Source organism: Pelmatolapia mariae, linkage group LG8 (genome assembly GCF_036321145.2).
Source record: "Pelmatolapia mariae isolate MD_Pm_ZW linkage group LG8, Pm_UMD_F_2, whole genome shotgun sequence".
Taxonomy (NCBI): Eukaryota; Metazoa; Chordata; class Actinopteri; order Cichliformes; family Cichlidae; genus Pelmatolapia; species Pelmatolapia mariae.
Window position 1 is genome coordinate 6,374,416 of NC_086234.1, and position 18,409 is coordinate 6,392,824.

Consider the following 18,409-nt stretch of genomic DNA (forward strand, 5'->3'; position numbering starts at 1 on the left):
AGTGTCAAGGGGTCAACAGCCGGTCTCTAGGCATATATGACCTGGGCCTTACTCATGCTGCACTTTAATCTTTGGCCTCAGTTTAGATCTGTATGCAAACACAAGGGTTACTTTAGTTGCCCTACAGTACCTTTAGGCCTGCTGACCATCCTATGTTTACTTTGTAGGATTTACACAGACCTGTTGGAGAGAGTTCATTTTAATCCAGCTTTGCCTTTTTGTTTTTTTTTTACAAGCCTGTTCTGTGTGCATTTATTTTCACTTTTGTCTTTAAAAAGTACCACTGCAATAAAGCTGCCTTTAAAGTGTTTAAAACATAGATTTAACTGTGATGGGAAACAGTAAAGAATACCATCTTAATAAACTTATCAGGATCAGCATATTCAAATGTAATATTATTGTTCCTTTGGACTCTGAGAACTTATTATAAGCAATTATTCACCTGTCTCTGACATTTTAAAGGCTAATTGATTCATCTGTTGAATGATAGAATTAAATGACATGTTTATTTGCAATTAAAAAAAACAGCTTCATAGCCGCAACCTTTATTGATTATTTTTAACGTTAACTGACGCACAAATCAAGATCAGAACAAACGGCATAGCAGAAAGACACAAAGGAAGGACACAAAACGTCTGTTGTTTTTACTTGAGCCTCGTTAAGATTTATGGGCTGTCTGCTTTAATGGGACAATAAAATGTTAAGAATAGGAGACTTTGTACTGTTGGGAGCGACGAAGGGGAGGCTGGCAGCATCATTAGCGACTTGGCCGTGCCCTGCGACTATTCAAATGTCTCATGTAAATTTATGTCTTCCATTGGTCTTCAGTTTCGGTGCCAGGCGCCAGCGTGATCTGCTGTGGTGTGCCGCTGGGCTTCCCTTTAAACAGCTACTGCTGACATGCCGCTGAGCAAGGCAGCTGACCTTTAACTGTCCACGGTTTGTTTGAACACTGTAATTGGGCGGCTACTGAGGTCGAATGTGTGCTCAGACTCCTTAATCTGGGTAAACAAAGGTTTTAAAGTAGTTCCAGGATGCCTGTCTGTATGTGAACTGGCTCTGCTGGTTAACTCATATCCAGCTAACTTCTCTCTGCTCGCTTGCCAGTTTCAGCAAGACCAAGCAGCATCCTCGTGGGCTGAAAAAATGAATCCAATGTTGAAGTGCAGTTCTTCTTATGTCCACTTGAAGCTGGCTCCATGATGCGAGTCAGTTCACACAGGCTCTCATATCAGTGTGTCCAACACTAAATTTCTCCTTCACAAAAACCATGCAACTTTTTCATTAGAAGTCTCCCCTGTAAGAAATCATTGTTAGGGGCCACTATAGGTGACAGGTGGATGCAAATACAGGAGCCATCTGGCTTTACCTCACATAATTAGAGTCTGAAATGAACAGCTAGCGCGTGTTTGTGGTGTGCTGCCTGCCTTTTGACGCATTTGTGAGGTAATGAGCTGACAAATATTATGGCCTGCTATGCGTTTAATTGCATTAAAACCCCTCCCAAGAAGTCTGTTCTTGAGTTTTGGGGAAGTTCTGGTGTTTTATTCATCATTTATTTATCACTAATTACCACAAATTAGTGTGCGTGTGTGTTATGAATGTATCCATGCAGTTTGTGGATGAACCTTACTCACCAACATAAGTTCTGTTAGTTAGTCCCTTCATCTAAATATGGTCAGTTTTGACTACAACAATGCCCAAGGTAGTATTAATTAGGATGAATAAGGGCTTCAAAATGTTTAAGAGCCTGTGAGTTCACAGTAGTTATGTCCTTTTTTTTTTGTTTGGAATCGTTTTTTTATGCCTTTTTTGGTAACATGTCTTCTTGATGATTGAATAGCAAAATAAACAGCGGTTCTGCTTTCCCGTGAGTGCTGTCCTACCAGCTTTATCGTCACCACGATCATCAGTGAGAGTGGCACGTTCAAAGTACATGGTATGGACAGATGGTGAAGAGGCGACGGAAAGAATTGGAAAATATCTGCAAGGGCATAAAATTAAGAAAAAAGAAGAGATGACAGAGATATTTAATGCAAGGATTAAGAGAAATAGCAGTGGTGGTTGGGGGGCAATATGCAAAACCTGCAGTATGCATACTTAAAGACAAGTGCATGCAAACTGAATGAGAATGTACTGCAGTTATACAAGAGGAGAAACTCTTTTCAGGGTTTTTTGGAAAACTGGGGGATTTAGCATGTGTTGTATATCAAAGTGTTTGATATACAAGCAGTGAGATGAGGGCTCTTTTGTAAATGAAACCCTGTTGTTACGAACCAAGCAAAGAACATGTGTCACATTTTCAAAAAATCCGGCGTTTGTTTGCTTGACATCTGAATTAAGGATACGTGAGGCAAACCAAGCGCTCCTAATTACACCCGAACGCTCGCTGTCAAAGTATGTCAGAGTTCGAACTGTTTGTAATGAGAGATTCCTACATGCTGTTTTTCTTTAAGAGTTTCCTGCGGCGCCTGTCGCAAGCTGCTGACTGAGTTGTTATTGCTTCCACCAAAGTAAATAAATGGATGTATGCACTTTCTGAGTAGTTTCTGTATTTGTCCTTTACCTGACGAGCATGAAACCTTGAATGCCCATCTGTGTATACATGTGGATGTTGAACATTAACATTTTTTGTGTATGCAGACATCTGTGTTTGTATATACTCGCAACCACAAGGTCACGCTTAGAAGAATGGCCGCCACAGACATAATTTTGTTGCTTTGCCGTGGTCTATTAGCGCATATTGATAATTCCCTGACAGTAATTGGCCTGGAGAGAGACCAAGCATGAAATATGATGTCTTTGCCTTTGACTATTTTTAACCCCAAGGTACTAACACCCCCCTCCTCCTCCCCTTTTCTACCACCGTTTGCTCTATGATCAGACTGCATGTGCCACATCAACAACTTTGCCCTGCCCCTTCTCCATTACTTAACCACTAATTGCCCCGGCAACCCTTGGGATTCGGGAGCACTGACCCCAACGTCTGCTGTCATGGTGTGAATTTTAATAAGGGCTCTCTTCAGGAGCTCAAGAGGCTAGGCATGCATGCATGCACCATCATCCTCCACTGCATTAACACTGGCATTTACATTATAACTGCTGCAACTACAGGGAAAGACATGTTTATGCTTTGTTTTTAATGTGTGCTTATTTCACCTCAACTAATTTCATATTTTAAATGAAAAGAAATGTATATATTTTTGTACATGAATATCTGTACTAGTAGGGCCTTTAGCAAGCACCATGTAGGCTTGACTGCAATCCTTATGATTTAATTAGTGAAGAAGCTCTAAATCAAAATGCTCGGGCAACACATAAGGGTGCATATTTTCTCCTAATTAGACACTGGACATTTTGACATTTAAATAGACACGTAATTGGGGTGGGGGCATATTTTTAGACTTGCTCGGAAGCGTCATTAGGGTTGTCAGTCTTAGCCTTGAACTGGTTTTTAGAGGTTACAAACTGCATGCAGAACCATCAAGAATGTGTAACCAAACAGATTTACTGCAGGTTCTAGATTCGCTGAGATAGAACAGTAATGAGGGTGTGTACAAAATTGCTTGCAAAGTTCCTGATGCATTCCTGAGTGATGTGCACAGGTAAATTTAGTTCTAACCGACATGCATGTGTGTGTTAGTGGATCTGACCCATAAACTGAGGTGTGCTGCTTCATAGTGACGATTGGTCAAGATTTACAGGCTTCACTTTGTAATCTACTAGGTTAAGCGTCAATTTTCAGCATGCAAACATGTGAAAAACACATGATAAGACAGTGAAAGTGCTCTGGTGGTTTTGTCTCTATTGCAGATGTGCAGTCGTGGTAAACAAAGAAAGAGGGAGAAGTTTCCATTAATTATGTGAAATAATGAGGGTGTAAACGCTGATATGAAAGGGCATCAATTTCATGGATATTTGCTCAATGCGTCCATTAAATGAACAGTTTTCAGTGTCATATTCTGCTAATGAATGAATGGATTCATAACAGGCCAAAGGGTTAATTAAAAGTTTCGTTTTCTGCAACAATCCAAACTTCATGATCTTTAGCGCAGACGTGCTTGGCTGCAGTTTGTCCTCTTTCGCGTACAAACAAAGTCGCATAAATCCTGCGTTTGCGCGCGAAACATTTTTACAAAGTGTTTGTAAATGAGTCCTGTCATCGTCTTTTCGCCAGGGATACCACAAACAACGCAGTCGCGTCATCGACAAACATTCATCAGACCACTCGAGCTGGTTTTACGATCGCATCGGTCATGTGAGGGTTTAAAAATATTGTTCGTTGACAGTATAACGGAAGACCTTGAGTGACACGAGACGTGCGTATCAGATGTGGCAAATCAGTTTCTCATTGATGGTTTAGAAGCTGGAAGTTTGCAATTAGACATAGACGCAGCAACATTTGCATGTCAAAGCTGCACGACAGCTTACTCTCACATGAACTGACTGCCAGCTGATGTACAGGGTGGGCCATTTATATGGATACACCGTAATAACATGGGAATGGTTAGTGATATTAAAGTCCTGTTTGTGGCACATTAGTATATGTGAGGGGGCAAACTCCTCAAGATGGGTGGTGACCATGGTGGCCATTTAGAAGTCGACCATCTTGGATACAACTTTTGTTTTTTTCAATAGGAAGAGGGCCATGTGATACATCAAACTTATTGGTAATGTCACAAGAAAAACAATGGTGTGCTTGGTTTCAACGTAATTTTATTCTTTCATGAGTTATTTAGAAGTTTCTGACCACTTATAAAATGTGTTCAATGTGCTGCCCATTGTGTTGGATTGTCAATGCAACCCTCTTCTCCCACTCTTCACACACTGATAGCAACACCGCAGGAGAAATGCCAGCACAGGCATCCAGTATCCGTAGTTTCAGGTGCTGCACATCTCGTATCTTCACACCATAGGCAATTACCTTCAGATGACCCCAAAGATAAAAGTCTAAGGGGGTCAGATCAGGAGACCTTGGGGGCCATTCACCTGGCCCACGACGACCAATCCACTTTCCAGGAAACTGTTCATCTAGGAATGCTTGGACCTGGCACCCATAATGTGGTGGTGCACCATCTTGCTGGAAAAACTCAGGGAACGTGTCAGCTTCAGTGCATAAAGAGGGAAACACATCATCATGTAGCAATTTCAAATATCCAGTGGCCTTGAGGTTTCCATTGATGAAGAATGGACCCACTATCGTTGTACCCCATATACCACACCAAACCATCACTTTTGTTGTTCCAACAGTCTTGGAGGGATCCATCCAATGTGGGTTAGTGTCAGACCAATAGCAGTGGTTTTGTTTGTTAACTTCACCATTCACATAAAAGTTTGCCTCATCACTGAACAAAATCTTCTGCGTGAACTGAGGGTCCTGTTCCAATTTTTGTTTTGCCCATTCTGCAAATTCTGTGCGCCGATCTGGGTCATCCTCGTTGAGATGCTGCAGTAGCTGGAGTTTGTAAGGGTGCCATTTGTGAGTAGCTAATATCCGCCGAAGGGATGTTCGACTAATGCCACTCTCCAGTGACATGCGGCGAGTGCTACGCTGTGGGCCCTTGCTGAATGAAGCTAGGACAGCCACTGATGTTTCTTCATTAGTGACAGTTTTCTTGCGTCCACATTTTGGCAAATCCAACACTGAACCAGTTTCACGAAACTTAGCAAGCAGTTTGCTAACTGTAGCATGGGAGATGGGTGGTCTCGTAGGGTGTCTTGCATTGAAATCTGCTGCAATGACCCGGTTACTGCGTTCACCAGATATCAACACAATTTCGATCCGCTCCTCACATGTTAACCTCTTCGACATGTCAATGGCTGTGAACAAAGAGAAACTCATGAAAGAATAAAGTTACGTTGAAACCAAGCACACCATTGTTTTTCTTGTGACATTACCAATAAGTTTGATGTGTCACATGGCCCTCTTCCTATTGAAAAAACAAAAGTTGTATCCAAGATGGCCGACTTCTAAATGGCCACCATGGTCACCACCCATCTTGAGGAGTTTGCCCCCTCACATATACTAATGTGCCACAAACAGGACTTTAATATCACCAACCATTCCCATTTTATTACGGTGTATCCATATAAATGGCCCACCCTATAGAGATAAAAAAGAAATGTCCTTTTATTTTATTTCAACCACTTATTTTCTTTTGATTTTCCCCAAATCAATACAAATTAACAATATCCCCATTCTCCATTGTCATCCACCTTTATTTTCTCTATTTTTCAAGAGCAGAGGTACCTTGATTTTTCTTTCATTTTCTCTTTTTTCTTTCTTTTTTCTGGCCTGAAACGGCATAGAAAGAGAGTAGGTCATGTTTAATTAATTCTGCTTCTCCAGGCATCAACATACATTCACTAGTTATTCTTTTGATGCATTTTAAAGCATGCAATTAAAGGTGAACTCTGTTTGAGGGGAAAACGCCAGCGTTTGCAGGTCCAATTAAAATTTTGAGGCCATACTAGAAAGTATGCTAGTCAAGGTAGATGAGGCTGAGACGTGTGAGTTTTAAAGAGTGTGGGTGGCTGTGCGCGCTTCCTAGAATTCCTTGAACCTAAATTTTGGAAGTCTTTTTCACAGAAAATGTCATCACATCAATATTTGATGAATGCGCAGTCACCAGGATCTTTATGAATGTGTCATCTTGTCCGTCAGAAAACAGGATCTAAGGAATGTTATGAGTGTTGTAGATCACTTGGAGCAAATGTAGCTGCATGCTCTGCATGCATGCATGCAAAATTGATGTCGAAATCTTTGTTAAACTAAACTTTGGGATACTGGTGTGTCAATAAACTTCTGCTGCGTTACTTTATATCGTACTTGTGACAAAGTTTTTCCTTTTATACTGTGACTGCTGCTGCTGTAGCCTCTTCTTCCAGAAATCTCATAAATGCATTAAAATAGGACTTAATCAAACTCATTCAAACCTCTGTAAGATGCTCAGTGATTGTTAAAAAAGCTGTTGCGAAGTTGTGGAGAATATGGGGACCATAATGAAGCGGTAATGCTATCTTATGATAACACTGGCATCATGGTACAGCGATTCAACAATACTGGACACATTGACAAGACAATCTATGACACATCATGATATCTGTTTAACTGAAGGTAACTGGATTCTGGTTTCTGTGTCAGTGCACCTATCATTATCGTTGTTTATATAAGGTGTCGGTTGAAATTGTTTGCTTTCTGATTAGCGCACCGATTTCCCCGTGAGATTCTTCCTCGTCACTGCAAGTCGATGTAATTGACACCACGAGGAGTCATAAATGAATGAATCTGGGGCACATTCAGTGTGAAAACAGTATGCAACAGTTTGCTACAGTTTTGAGCTACTGAAAAGGTGTGTATCAGTAGGCAGTGAGCATTAATTTTCTCCTTTTTTTGTTCTGTTTTTGGGAGTGAAAATCATGCCTATGTATATGTTAAAGAGCATTTACTATGTTTTGGCGAGCTAAATGGATGGACACTGGTGAAGTCCAAAATGTTGTATGAGGTGTTTTGATGTGTTTCAAAAGCTGCAGTGACACTTTATGATATAAAGTGGATTAGTGTTTAATGGACAACCAATGAATGTTGGAGGGGATTCTCTTCCCTATACTCTGTCTCTTGGCTGACCTTTACTGTTAAATAAAGACAAAAATGCTCAAATTTGGTACAGTTTTCATTCACTTTCAGTACACCAGGGGGATTAGCCTAGAGAAGGCTCCACTGAGACGTTCGTGGCCTATTTTCAAATCAAGGAGTAATGTTATTGTGGGTTTTTTTGTATGTATATTCATGCTCAAAAAGACCCGAATGAGAGCTTTGACAACTCTACCTCGTCCTGTTATTTGTCTTCGAGCTCACATATAAGTAGGTTTGTTTTGTCTTCATTCCAGCTTTCATCAGCTTTACTTCCACTCTCCATGTGCTGTATATATTATCCCAAACTTTTTTCTTGGCTCTAAGTCTTTCACTTTGCCCCCTTTCATCTTCCCTGTTTCATGCTGTCTTTCCATAGCTCAAGTATGCAATGTACACATTACTGGCCCTAGACCACTTAAAATATATTTTCATGCCCTGACCTTGGATATAGGGAATATTTATACAAGCATAACTTCCTGAATTGGATCAAGGATGAACGAGAGCAAACAAGGACACAGTTAAGATGAAATAGGTGAACTTTATAGCTTGTGGACAGGGGGAGATAAGTTTTATTGCGAAGACTAATGCAATGTCACTATTTGACAAAGACTTTTAGAACATTTCTACAGTCACACATACAGCACTTATATATGGGGATGTTCTTAGTGTGGTAGGGTAGCAGATACAGCCTCACAAGTACTTAACAAGCTCGAGGCTCAGTCCTATCTGTGATTATGATACCGTGTGCCACTTTGTGTTGCGTAAACTCACAGGTAGTGAGTTTATAGAAGAGAGAAGTTGTGGAAGAGTTTGTCAAACATGGTGCCGAGTTTGGACCATCTGTTTAATGGCTCAACAGTCTTTGTAGTAACATGAATTAAAGCTAATGCCTGGTATAAATCAATACAAATGTTAGGGAGCTTTCTGGGTGGAATACAGAATTTACTGTATGTCCTTTTAAAGGTTGAACGCTTTAAAGAAGCCTGGTCAATAGCAGAGATCAGTAAACAGCCCATATTTTTTGATTGAACACTAAAGGAATGTTTTTAGAGTAACTGTTTTTAAACGGTGTGAAAACAGAAAAAAAATCACCACCATCAAAGTTTTTGGAAGTCCATTTTTGGTAGGACCATAAATGGTATAAAAAAATAGACTCTGAATCTGAAAAGTGAAGCCAATGTGGAAGTTTGTTAAACCTGCAGTCTTTTCAATGGCCAACAGGGGACAAGTGCTGCAAAAAGTCGTGTAGCCAGTATTTGCAACCAGTGACTGCACCCGACTACCACTGATCCACGCTGCACCGTACCCCTACAGCTCATTTTGCAGCTAGTGAGCCCACTGAGGCCCAGGCTTGTGTAGCTCTTTGGGGCTGAGCTCGGTTGGGCCTAGCCCCATGGGCTCATGCCTTGTTGCAAAAGTTGCTGGAAGTAGCCAAGGAGAGGGGGACCTGTTTAGGCTGAGACTCTACCCCTGTGATCTGGACTCAGACAAGCAGGAGAAAATTGATGGAAACACTTAAACATAAGAAAACCAACAGTTTTTAGTTTTAGGACTAAAAACTGGAAGAAACTCCAGCAGTGAAGTCCAGGCCTCCAGTGCTGGAAATCTTGCAATTTAGAACAAATTAGAAAAAAACATGCACTAGCACTTCCCTATAACTCGCTGGTAGGCATACACAATATGGTGAGCAAATGTAGAGAAAAAATGAAGAGGATGTAAAAAGGTTCACAACGAAGTAAACGTCGACAACGAGCAGTGCCTCTGCAATTAGCGATGCTAAAGCAAAGCTCTGATGGCACGTAGTTCCAGGGCAACCACCCCAGTGGGTACTTACCCTCTTATAGTTGCCAAAGCTTTTTAGTCCAAAAGAAGCTGTTGTAACTCCTAGCCAGAAGCTTGAAGCACTATTTCTACAAATATGCCCCGAAACTAAACCTGCAGCATCATTATAATTTACAGTTCCTTAGAGCCTTGCTATTTATGGATACAGTGAAGAAAATGGAAAGGAATAGGGTCCACTTATAAAAAGACTTGTCTTGCTCTAATAGCACATGGTACTTGGATGTAATTTCAGTTCCTAATCAGACAATACTCTGCTTTCAGATTCTGAGCTCATTGTTCCAGTGTGATAAATGACTTATTGTTTGTGTTACAGACACACACTGAGGTTAGTGCCACTTGTAGTGGTGATCTGTTGATGTTGATAGAGAGAAGAGCTATGATAAAGCACACTCCATTCATATCTGATATGCACTTTATATCACTCCTGTCCTATATCAACATCACGCCACAGTTTGCCCTGTTGGTTTCAGCCTTGTAGACTACTCCGCTCACAGTGTGTGTGCGTGTGTTTTATCTTTAAGTGTCTTTAAGTGCCTACTTCATGCCTCATGTTTAGTCTTTGTGGGGTTCTTGATTAAGGTTGTTTTGTTTAACAGATGTTTATTAAAATTTTTGCTGATAATTGTACAATGTTTGGAATGTTCATAAAACCAGTTTTATTATTCTCACATACAGCTCTGCATTCAGAAATTTATCGGTGGTTGGTAAGGGCCCAATAATGCAAAGTCCAGCAGCAATCCATTTGTATATTAGTAGCAGGTTGGGCCCGATTTTGCCTTCAGAACTACCAACTTAGTTCTTCGTAGCTTATATTCAACAAGTTGCTGGAAACATTCCTCAGGATATCATAGCATCAACACACATGCTGCACATTTGTCAGCTGCACATCCATGATGTGAATCTCCTGTGTCTCCATTGGACAACAACCATGGCACATCCAAAGTCACCTAAATCACCTTTTTTCCCTGAATTCTGATGCTCTGTTTGAGCTTCACCAGGTCATTTTTGACCATTTCTGCATTCTTAAATGCACCGAGTTGCTGCCATGTGTCCGGCTTATTAGACATTTGCATTAACAAACACATGAAATGGATAGTGAGTATATGCACTGTATATAGACAGACAGATGGAGCAGTGGGCCTGCATATATACACCTCTGCAAACATAAGGAAGGAGGAGATGGAGGAGTTATTTACTTATCAAAAATTGCATCTTTATACATTAGAAGAACATAGAAGTCATTTAACTTTATTTACATGCATTGATAAATGATGTAGCCTACCTTCATTAGTGGTCATGTATTTACAGCTGAACATTGGTCTTTAAATTATTTTGAAGTGGAGGAAAATGGATTGATATGCAAAAAGATTAAAAAAAAAAAATCTTGGTGCATCACCACACATTTGGATTTTATCGTGCACTCTTACTGTTTTCAGCAACCATCAGTCTGATATTATCAAATTCAGGGTTTCACAATCAGTCAGCTTCTGCTAATATGGCTACAAAATAACTGATGCAAGCCTCATTTTACTGTTTAGAAAGGTTGTTTTTAAAACAGTATTGCATACAGCATATTCTCTGTGTTAGTAATACTAATATCGGTCTCATTTGTGGCCATTCTTATACTCTATGTGTGCTCTATTGTTAGAAAGCTATCGAATGAAGGGTTAGCAAAGGAAAGAAATAAGCCTTCCTTTAACAACAGAGGGAGGAGGGCAGGGGTTAAAGGATCAAGACCCTCTTAGTACTTACACAAACACACATACCCTTTCAGGGATTCAGCCGCTAATCTTAAAACTACTTAACCCTTTGCAAGAGGTGACGTTCTCTAAGCAGTTTTCCAGGAACTAGTAATGGCACCAGTAACCGCTGAACGTGACAGAGTTTCTGACCTTCAGACCAACTTATCCAGCTTTAACTTTGTGTGTGAATGGAAAAAAAATCAATTTGCTTCTGCATGCATGAGTAAAAGCCTCTATTTCTTATGTCCAAGGGTCATGTAATGGTAGATGGAGTATGAGACTCGGTGGATTTGACAGCTTAACTCAGTAGTCACAACATGTGGTGAAGCACTTGTTTGGTTGTAGTATGGCCACATATCCTTGGTGAAACAAATTCAGAAGACTTTTATTGATCGTTCGTGGCACAAAACCTCAAACCTGGCTATTTTTGAGCTTTTTCTTGCCTGCAGACTCGGTCTTGTGTCCCGTTCTCACTTTATCAGTCGTCTGCATTCATGCAGATCATACATTCAGATGGGTAGTTAAATAATGCCCACTGGGAGGGAGCGCCAAGATAACTCCGTGCACCAAAATGCCTTATGTGTGGGATAATTGTAGCTAAACTATGAAGTAGTGTGGGTTTAGTTCCAAGCTCCTACAATTTGCATGTCCTAGGGCAAAGGAGCTTACCCAACTGCTCTTTGTGGTTAGGCCACTGCCTTGTATGACTTGCTATGGCTTGCTGCCATTGCTGTTTGTGTGTTTGGGTATGTGACTGACAGGCAAATTGTAAAGCACGTTGGGTAGAAGTGTTGTATAAATGCTTTCTGTTTCAAAGCAACATGTCAGGTCTTGGGTCAAGTTTGTGTCTCAGGTTTTGAGATGGGTTGGGTTTTACAGAGTTGAGGTCTCATTTCTGTGTCTACCTTGGTTCCTAGTGATTCAAATCTTGGGATCATTCTCTCCGACACATTTTTATAGAGCATTGTAGTGAAAAAAGTAACCTTGACTCTGTGACTGCAGCTTCTCTGATATGAATATTTCGTGATTTCTTCAGCCTGCTGTGACAGGAAACTCACTGTCAGTTTGGACTCTTAGGACTAAAATGAGTGTTGTGTGGAATGTCTTGTTGTCTTTGAAAAGGTTGTTTCGAGAACAACCAGGTCTTCAGTGGCTGTCTTTGTAGCAACTTTAGCATCCTAATTCTGTTGCTGTCCACAGAAACTACAACTACTTTAACTACTTACACTCTGAGTTAAGCCAGAATTCCTCCACAATTAGTGACGTGGTTGCTGCGTTCTCTAAGTGCGTTCTATCTAACATTTACACACATTCATCAGAGAGCAACTTGGGGTTAGTATCTTGCCCAAGGACACTTGGGATGCAGACCAGAGCAGCCAGGGTTAGAACCACCAACCTTCCAAGTAGTAGATGACCTGTTCTGCAAGTCTAAACTATAATCTATGCCTGATATTTCAGTGTGGTTTCTATTTTTCCAGTGTATTAATCATTAAGTGATCATTATTGTCCTGATAGATGGGAGCTTTAGTCGTGCACATATTCCCATTGTTTCATATCTGGAGACTTTTTAATCTGAGTGTGACCTTTGTTCTCTTCCAGCCTGGATCCCACTCCTCCCTCTGCGTTCCTGAGACTGTCATCCACCTCCAGCCCTGGCCTCAAGGCCAGCTGATTTACCCGCGGAACCTCCATCATCTTTCATATTTTCCAGCATCACCCTGAGCAACAACACACCGGGTGCACTCCTTTTGGAGAAACGCCCAAAACCAACCTTCCGAGGACCCCAGGGACCGGCCCCTAGGGACCGGCCCCTGTTATGTTTTGTTGACCGACTCGTCCCAACCGGCGAATGACAAGTGTGCATCCGAGGGTGGGGCTTGCCTCAGTCTCTCATGATTGGCTGCTGGATGGAATTAAGGTGAATGGAACACATGCCCAAGGAGCAGGACTCTAACCCATCAGAGGGAGAAGAGAAACAGTGAGTTTGAATTATCTATTTATTGTTTAACGTTAACACAGTTTAATGCCTCAGAAGCAAATTTTCTAGTGCATCTTATACAAAAACATTTTTGAAATTGCATCATTGTTTCATAATGGCTGTTAAAAGTAAGCAGTAGTCGTACCAGTTCCTTTATAGCCATCCCATCTCCTTCTCTACCTTTAGCTTTCCTACTGTAGGTTGTATCTTTACTGAAGCAGCCATGATTTTTTTCTTAGTGCTGTAGAAAAGAGGTTTTCTGATAAGGCAGTATTCATTTTTCAAGATAAGCTAAGCACCGTCGTGTTCTCTTTTTCCCTCCGTACCACTCACCCCTCTCTCTCTCTTGCCCTTTTCCTCTTGTCTGAATTGTTTCTGAGAAACTAGACCTTCAGCTGCTCCTGACCCTGACGTTCCCGCCCTCGCTCAGCTTCTTCAGACTGAGTCAGTCTAGCCTAAATGCAAACAAACATGGCGCTTTTTAAGCCCCTTCTCATTAATGAAAACATAATATTAGTGGAATGGACTGTTTTCTCATACTGCTAGAGGAAGGGGCCCCTCTGTATGGAAGAGGCCTCTGGGTAAAGGAAATAGTTATCGCTCTATATCAGGCTGCTTTGGGTTTGAAACAAGTCTTTAATTTAGAAAGCACCACGATTTCCTTTCATTTGAACTGTGAAATAACGAAGGTAAAGACGCGTCGCCTTCACAGTTATTTGAAGGTGTAATGACAGGTTGGTTTTGTGGTTTCACAAAATAAGTGTTGAAAGCTTCATGAAAGCTTCTGTTTAATCACATCAGGTCTTTATTTTATATTATTTTTTGTTGCAAATAAGTTCTTAAATGAGCAATTTTAACACAACAGAACTCTGCGAGTTTGCTTAAACAGACGTTGCACCCTTAAATCAAGTATACGTGTTTCTCCTATGGCATGTAGTGGGAGATATCAGCTTCAGCTTGTCTTGAATCTAATGGAAACTAGCTGGTGGTCAGAATCTTAAGAAGTACACTTGAAAAAAATCTATAGCAACACCTCTTTCCACAAATCATGACCTAGATATGTGTGTGCAGTTTCATGTCGGAACTGTCTGTCTACATCCGCCAATTAAAGCGTGCAGCCAGCTAATTACAGCTCAGCCGAGTGGGTTCCCATTAGTGTTTACATCCTGCCACGCGGTCACGAGCATGAGGTCACGGGTAGCTCGTTTTGCACAGCAATACAGTTGATGGGGGTAGTTCGGTAGAAAGGAAGTAGGTCCTACATAAACCTGCTCACAGTCCTGTTGTATTTGAACAGATATATAAATAGCACTTTCAGCTTTTGGTTGCTCCCTTTAGGGCTCACCACAGTAGATCATCTACTTTCAACAAGTATCTTCTTCTATCGCACCACTTCTCTGCATGTCCTACATTTGATTTTCAGGGTGAACTCTAACTTAATATAATAAAAAATGTATATATTTTGGATAAAACTGTCACAAAAACATGAAATGTTTGGATTAAATCATGGCGAAAAAGACTCTTCCTTACAGGTTTGTCTTCTTGTTGTCTTAAATGAGTAGTTGTATTTACACCATGTGGTATATGCCATTTACAGGCTGAGCAGTCAGAGGATAAAGCGAGCTTTTGAAGGCAACACTGGACACCGGCATTAACATGCAGTGTTTGAATTTAACACCGGAACTTTTTCAGTCTTTCGTCTCCGCAGTCAAATTTATGTAAAATGTAAGGTCATGTTTTAGTTACCGTGTGGAGGGACTGACTGCCTGTTCCGCACCGTCAGAGGCCTAGACGGATTCCTAAGATAACACGGACACCTGTCAGGAGATTAACAGCTCTGCTGCCGGGGGAAACAGAAAGTCGGCGTGGCAGAGGACATCTTGCTCCATTTCACATGTGCGGGTGTAATAACTGAGTGTATCTCTGTTTACACCTGTACCTGCTGGCTGCAGTACTCTGCACGTCAGGGATAATTAAAAGGACGATGAATTAAGCTCCCGAGGCTACAGACTGGAGTGGTTTCTGCTTAGAGTGGATATCATAGTGCGCTCAGCATGACAGTGGATTTTATTAAATCTCTTCCCCTCCCTTCTGCGTGTTGTCAACCAGTTGTTGTGATCTGATCCGGTCCTTTAAAGTGGTGTTTTGGATACCAGAAGGCAGACAGAGAATACGCCCTCCTCCTAAAGATTGATTGATATGTCGTCAGCCTTGTTCAGCTGATTTTTTTTTCCTTTTTTTCTGATTTTTTTTGTATAAATAAATTCACACAAATGTGATAATTATACATTCTATGCACTAAATGTCATTAACGGCACTCACTTTTGATGCTGTTTTGCTTCGTGCTCCTATTAACGGCACAAATTCCTGCACACGTCGGATTCTTCCTTGCATCACTCCTCTGAACATGTCACCATAGCTGATGCAAGACTGCTTGCACTGTGTTGCATTAACGGTGGTAAAGGCTTACACCATACAAGTGTTGTGTATTCTCTTGTATCCAGGAAACTTTGTTCACGAGCCGCGCGAGGCCTGTTTTTATCCTTTGCACTTATGTGAGATCCTCCCATCCATCATGCACGAGAGAAGATCACAGCTCTCGGCTGATAGCTGGTGGTGCTTGTCTGCATGTGGAATCGTTGGCTTTCTCTGTGTACAATAAGTATTAAGTGCTCCTCTCAACTGTAAATAACATAAGATGGCTCGCAGTAATTGTGTCGTGCTGTTGGATTTGTGTCAGGGAACGCACTTAAGCCTCAAACAGACCTGCTGTTCTTAATTTCTACACGTAGAGACAAATGGAGGACACCTGTCCTGCAAAGTAAAACAATTACATTGACACACATGGAGAATATGTGCTCTCTCTCCAAATCATATGCCGTATGTAAAGCTAGAGATGGACTTAACGACTGTCAGGCCGATTATGAATGCAGTTTGGACGTGCTGGCTGATGAGGACCAGTCCCACCAGATCTGTTCCAGTTGGGCTCAGCTGGTGTTTACATTCAGCAGATAACGCCGTGCAGTGTGTGCGGTGTGTAAAGATTCTAGTCTTAATTCTTCGGAACCGGTCACTGCCAGACGTTCTCATTCAGATTTTTTTTAAAACCTTGTTTAAAATTTGTAACTGACATCCGCGATTTATGGCGTCACTGTTGCTTGGAAGATGCAAAACAAACACGAGAAGAGGAATGGCGGGTGAAAAAGTTTGTGACATAGAAGTATCCCTGCAGAGCGTCCCCTCCTTGGATGGTCTCGCACATTTTGATGATGCTATATACAAGCCGCATAATGTTATGGTAAAAATAAAACCAGCTGTGATTGTTTGGCTCTCTGCGCTGCACAATTTATTTGTTTGTTTGTTTCGTTTTTGTCTCACTGAAAAGGAGAATGCAGGCAAAAATTGAATGTTGGCATGGTAACAAAATGGGTTTCTCTTCTGCTGATTGTATAACAATCTATATTGTATGACAATTTCTGACTGCCCTCAATTATAGTGATCTTGACAGAGAGGATGCTTCCGCCCTCCAGCACACTGCGTTTTATTCCAATTGTCACTGCATCTTATTTGAAAAAGTGGGACGATCCTCATCAAGGCACTCAGTGATTTTTATTTCCAGTTATGTCTGCTGTCTTGCATCTGAACGTAGTACATAAAATGTCCAGTCATGGGACATTTAACTGAAAGATGAAGATGAAAAACTGGGGATAGCAGCAAAAGTGAAAGGGAAGGTTTACAAGATGAGACCTGATATGATGCATGGTTTGGAGACAGTGGCACTGACAAAAAGACAGGAGGTAGAGCTGGAGGTGGTGGAGCTGAAGATGAAATGATTATCAATGAGTGTGAAAGAGACAGTTCAGGCAGAGCAGTTTGGAGATGAAGTTAGTGAGACAAGGCTGACATGTTGAGAGGTGGGAGAGTGGATATACTGGACCAAGGATGTTGATGATGGAGCTGCCAGGAAGGAGGAAAACAGGGAGCAGTCGAAGTCTACCAGCAGAATGATATTATCAGCCATTAAGTGCAGTGCATAGTGGACTGCTTTAAGGGATTTCATGGTTATGCATTGGTTGCAGAGCTTTGCAGACAGTCATCTACATGTTGTAGCTGTTTCCTGTTGCCCCCACCCCCAAACTGGGCATGGCTGCCCCTCCCCGAGGCTGGTCCTGCTGGGAAGGAAAATGGTTTGATTGTTGGGGTTTTCTCCAGAACACTGCAGGGTCTTTATCATATAGTATAAAGCACCTTGAGGTGATTGTTGGTGTTATTTAGATAAATAAACCTGAAGTGAATTTTTAGGCCATCTGTGTCACTCAATCTGCATTTTTTGATCTTCAAGCATGTTTTGTGCTTCTTTTACTTTATGCACTCAAAAAAAAAAAAAAAAAAAAACGCCCAAATTTCTGACTTGAATGTAAAATTTTCCATGTAATTTTGTTACATAAGTAAAAATGTTACATTTGATTGAATCTGGTGAAATACAATGTACTTGACTGGTATGCATTCAGTTTATACCAAGCATATTTTCCTGGACAATTCATTATTAGAAAAAATGGGCCTTTGATTGAAGGTGAAGAACGAGTGAAGGTTTGTTTCCTCACTGCCAAAGTTTCTGTGTTGGTCAGATTTTCCCACAACAGTGTCTTTGGTGGAACTGAGCACATAAACAACATTCAGCTTTTCCTTCCCCCTATACATGAGGATGTCCTGCCATGCCCACGTTAAAAGCATTGTTATTCGCTCTCTTCCTATGGATTTTACGACTATTACTTCCTGTTCCCTTGTTTGTGGATGCAGAGTGTAGTGGTTTACACATTTGCCTAACCAAGCAAAAGATCCCCAGTTTGATTCCAGGAGGAAATACAGATCCTTGTGAGGGTTGTGTCAGGAAGAGCATCCAGTGTAAAAATCTGCCAAATGTTTTTTACACTGTAGGCGACCCGTGGTGAATATGGGATTAGCTGAAAGTAGCTTTAAACGTCCCCTTCCTTTGTTCGTTGGGGATTTAAAAATGATGTCAGTAGATGCATTTTTGGCATTATATGTCAAAGGATAAACACATTTAAGCAACATATGGTTTTTGTATGTGGTAAACATCAACTAATATCCCTGAAGCTGGACACAGTGAGTCATAAGATTCTAATAAATAAAAAAATAGTGGTATGTTGCAAGATCTTCCTAACGTTTTAAATTAGGTATTGAACAGGA

The 18,409-nt window shown here is 41.1% G+C and overlaps 1 protein-coding gene across 1 annotated transcript in view; it reads left to right on the top strand.

Moving 5' to 3' along the window:
• Nucleotides 1-18,409, top strand: part of LOC134633673 (thyroid hormone receptor alpha-B) — a 156,484-nt gene that overhangs the window by 103,054 nt on the left and 35,021 nt on the right. The window contains exon 4 of the mRNA XM_063482611.1: nt 12,820-13,198. Within this exon, the coding sequence (XP_063338681.1) occupies nt 13,143-13,198 (56 nt within the window). The 5' untranslated portion in view covers nt 12,820-13,142. The remainder of the gene's footprint in view (nt 1-12,819; nt 13,199-18,409) is intronic.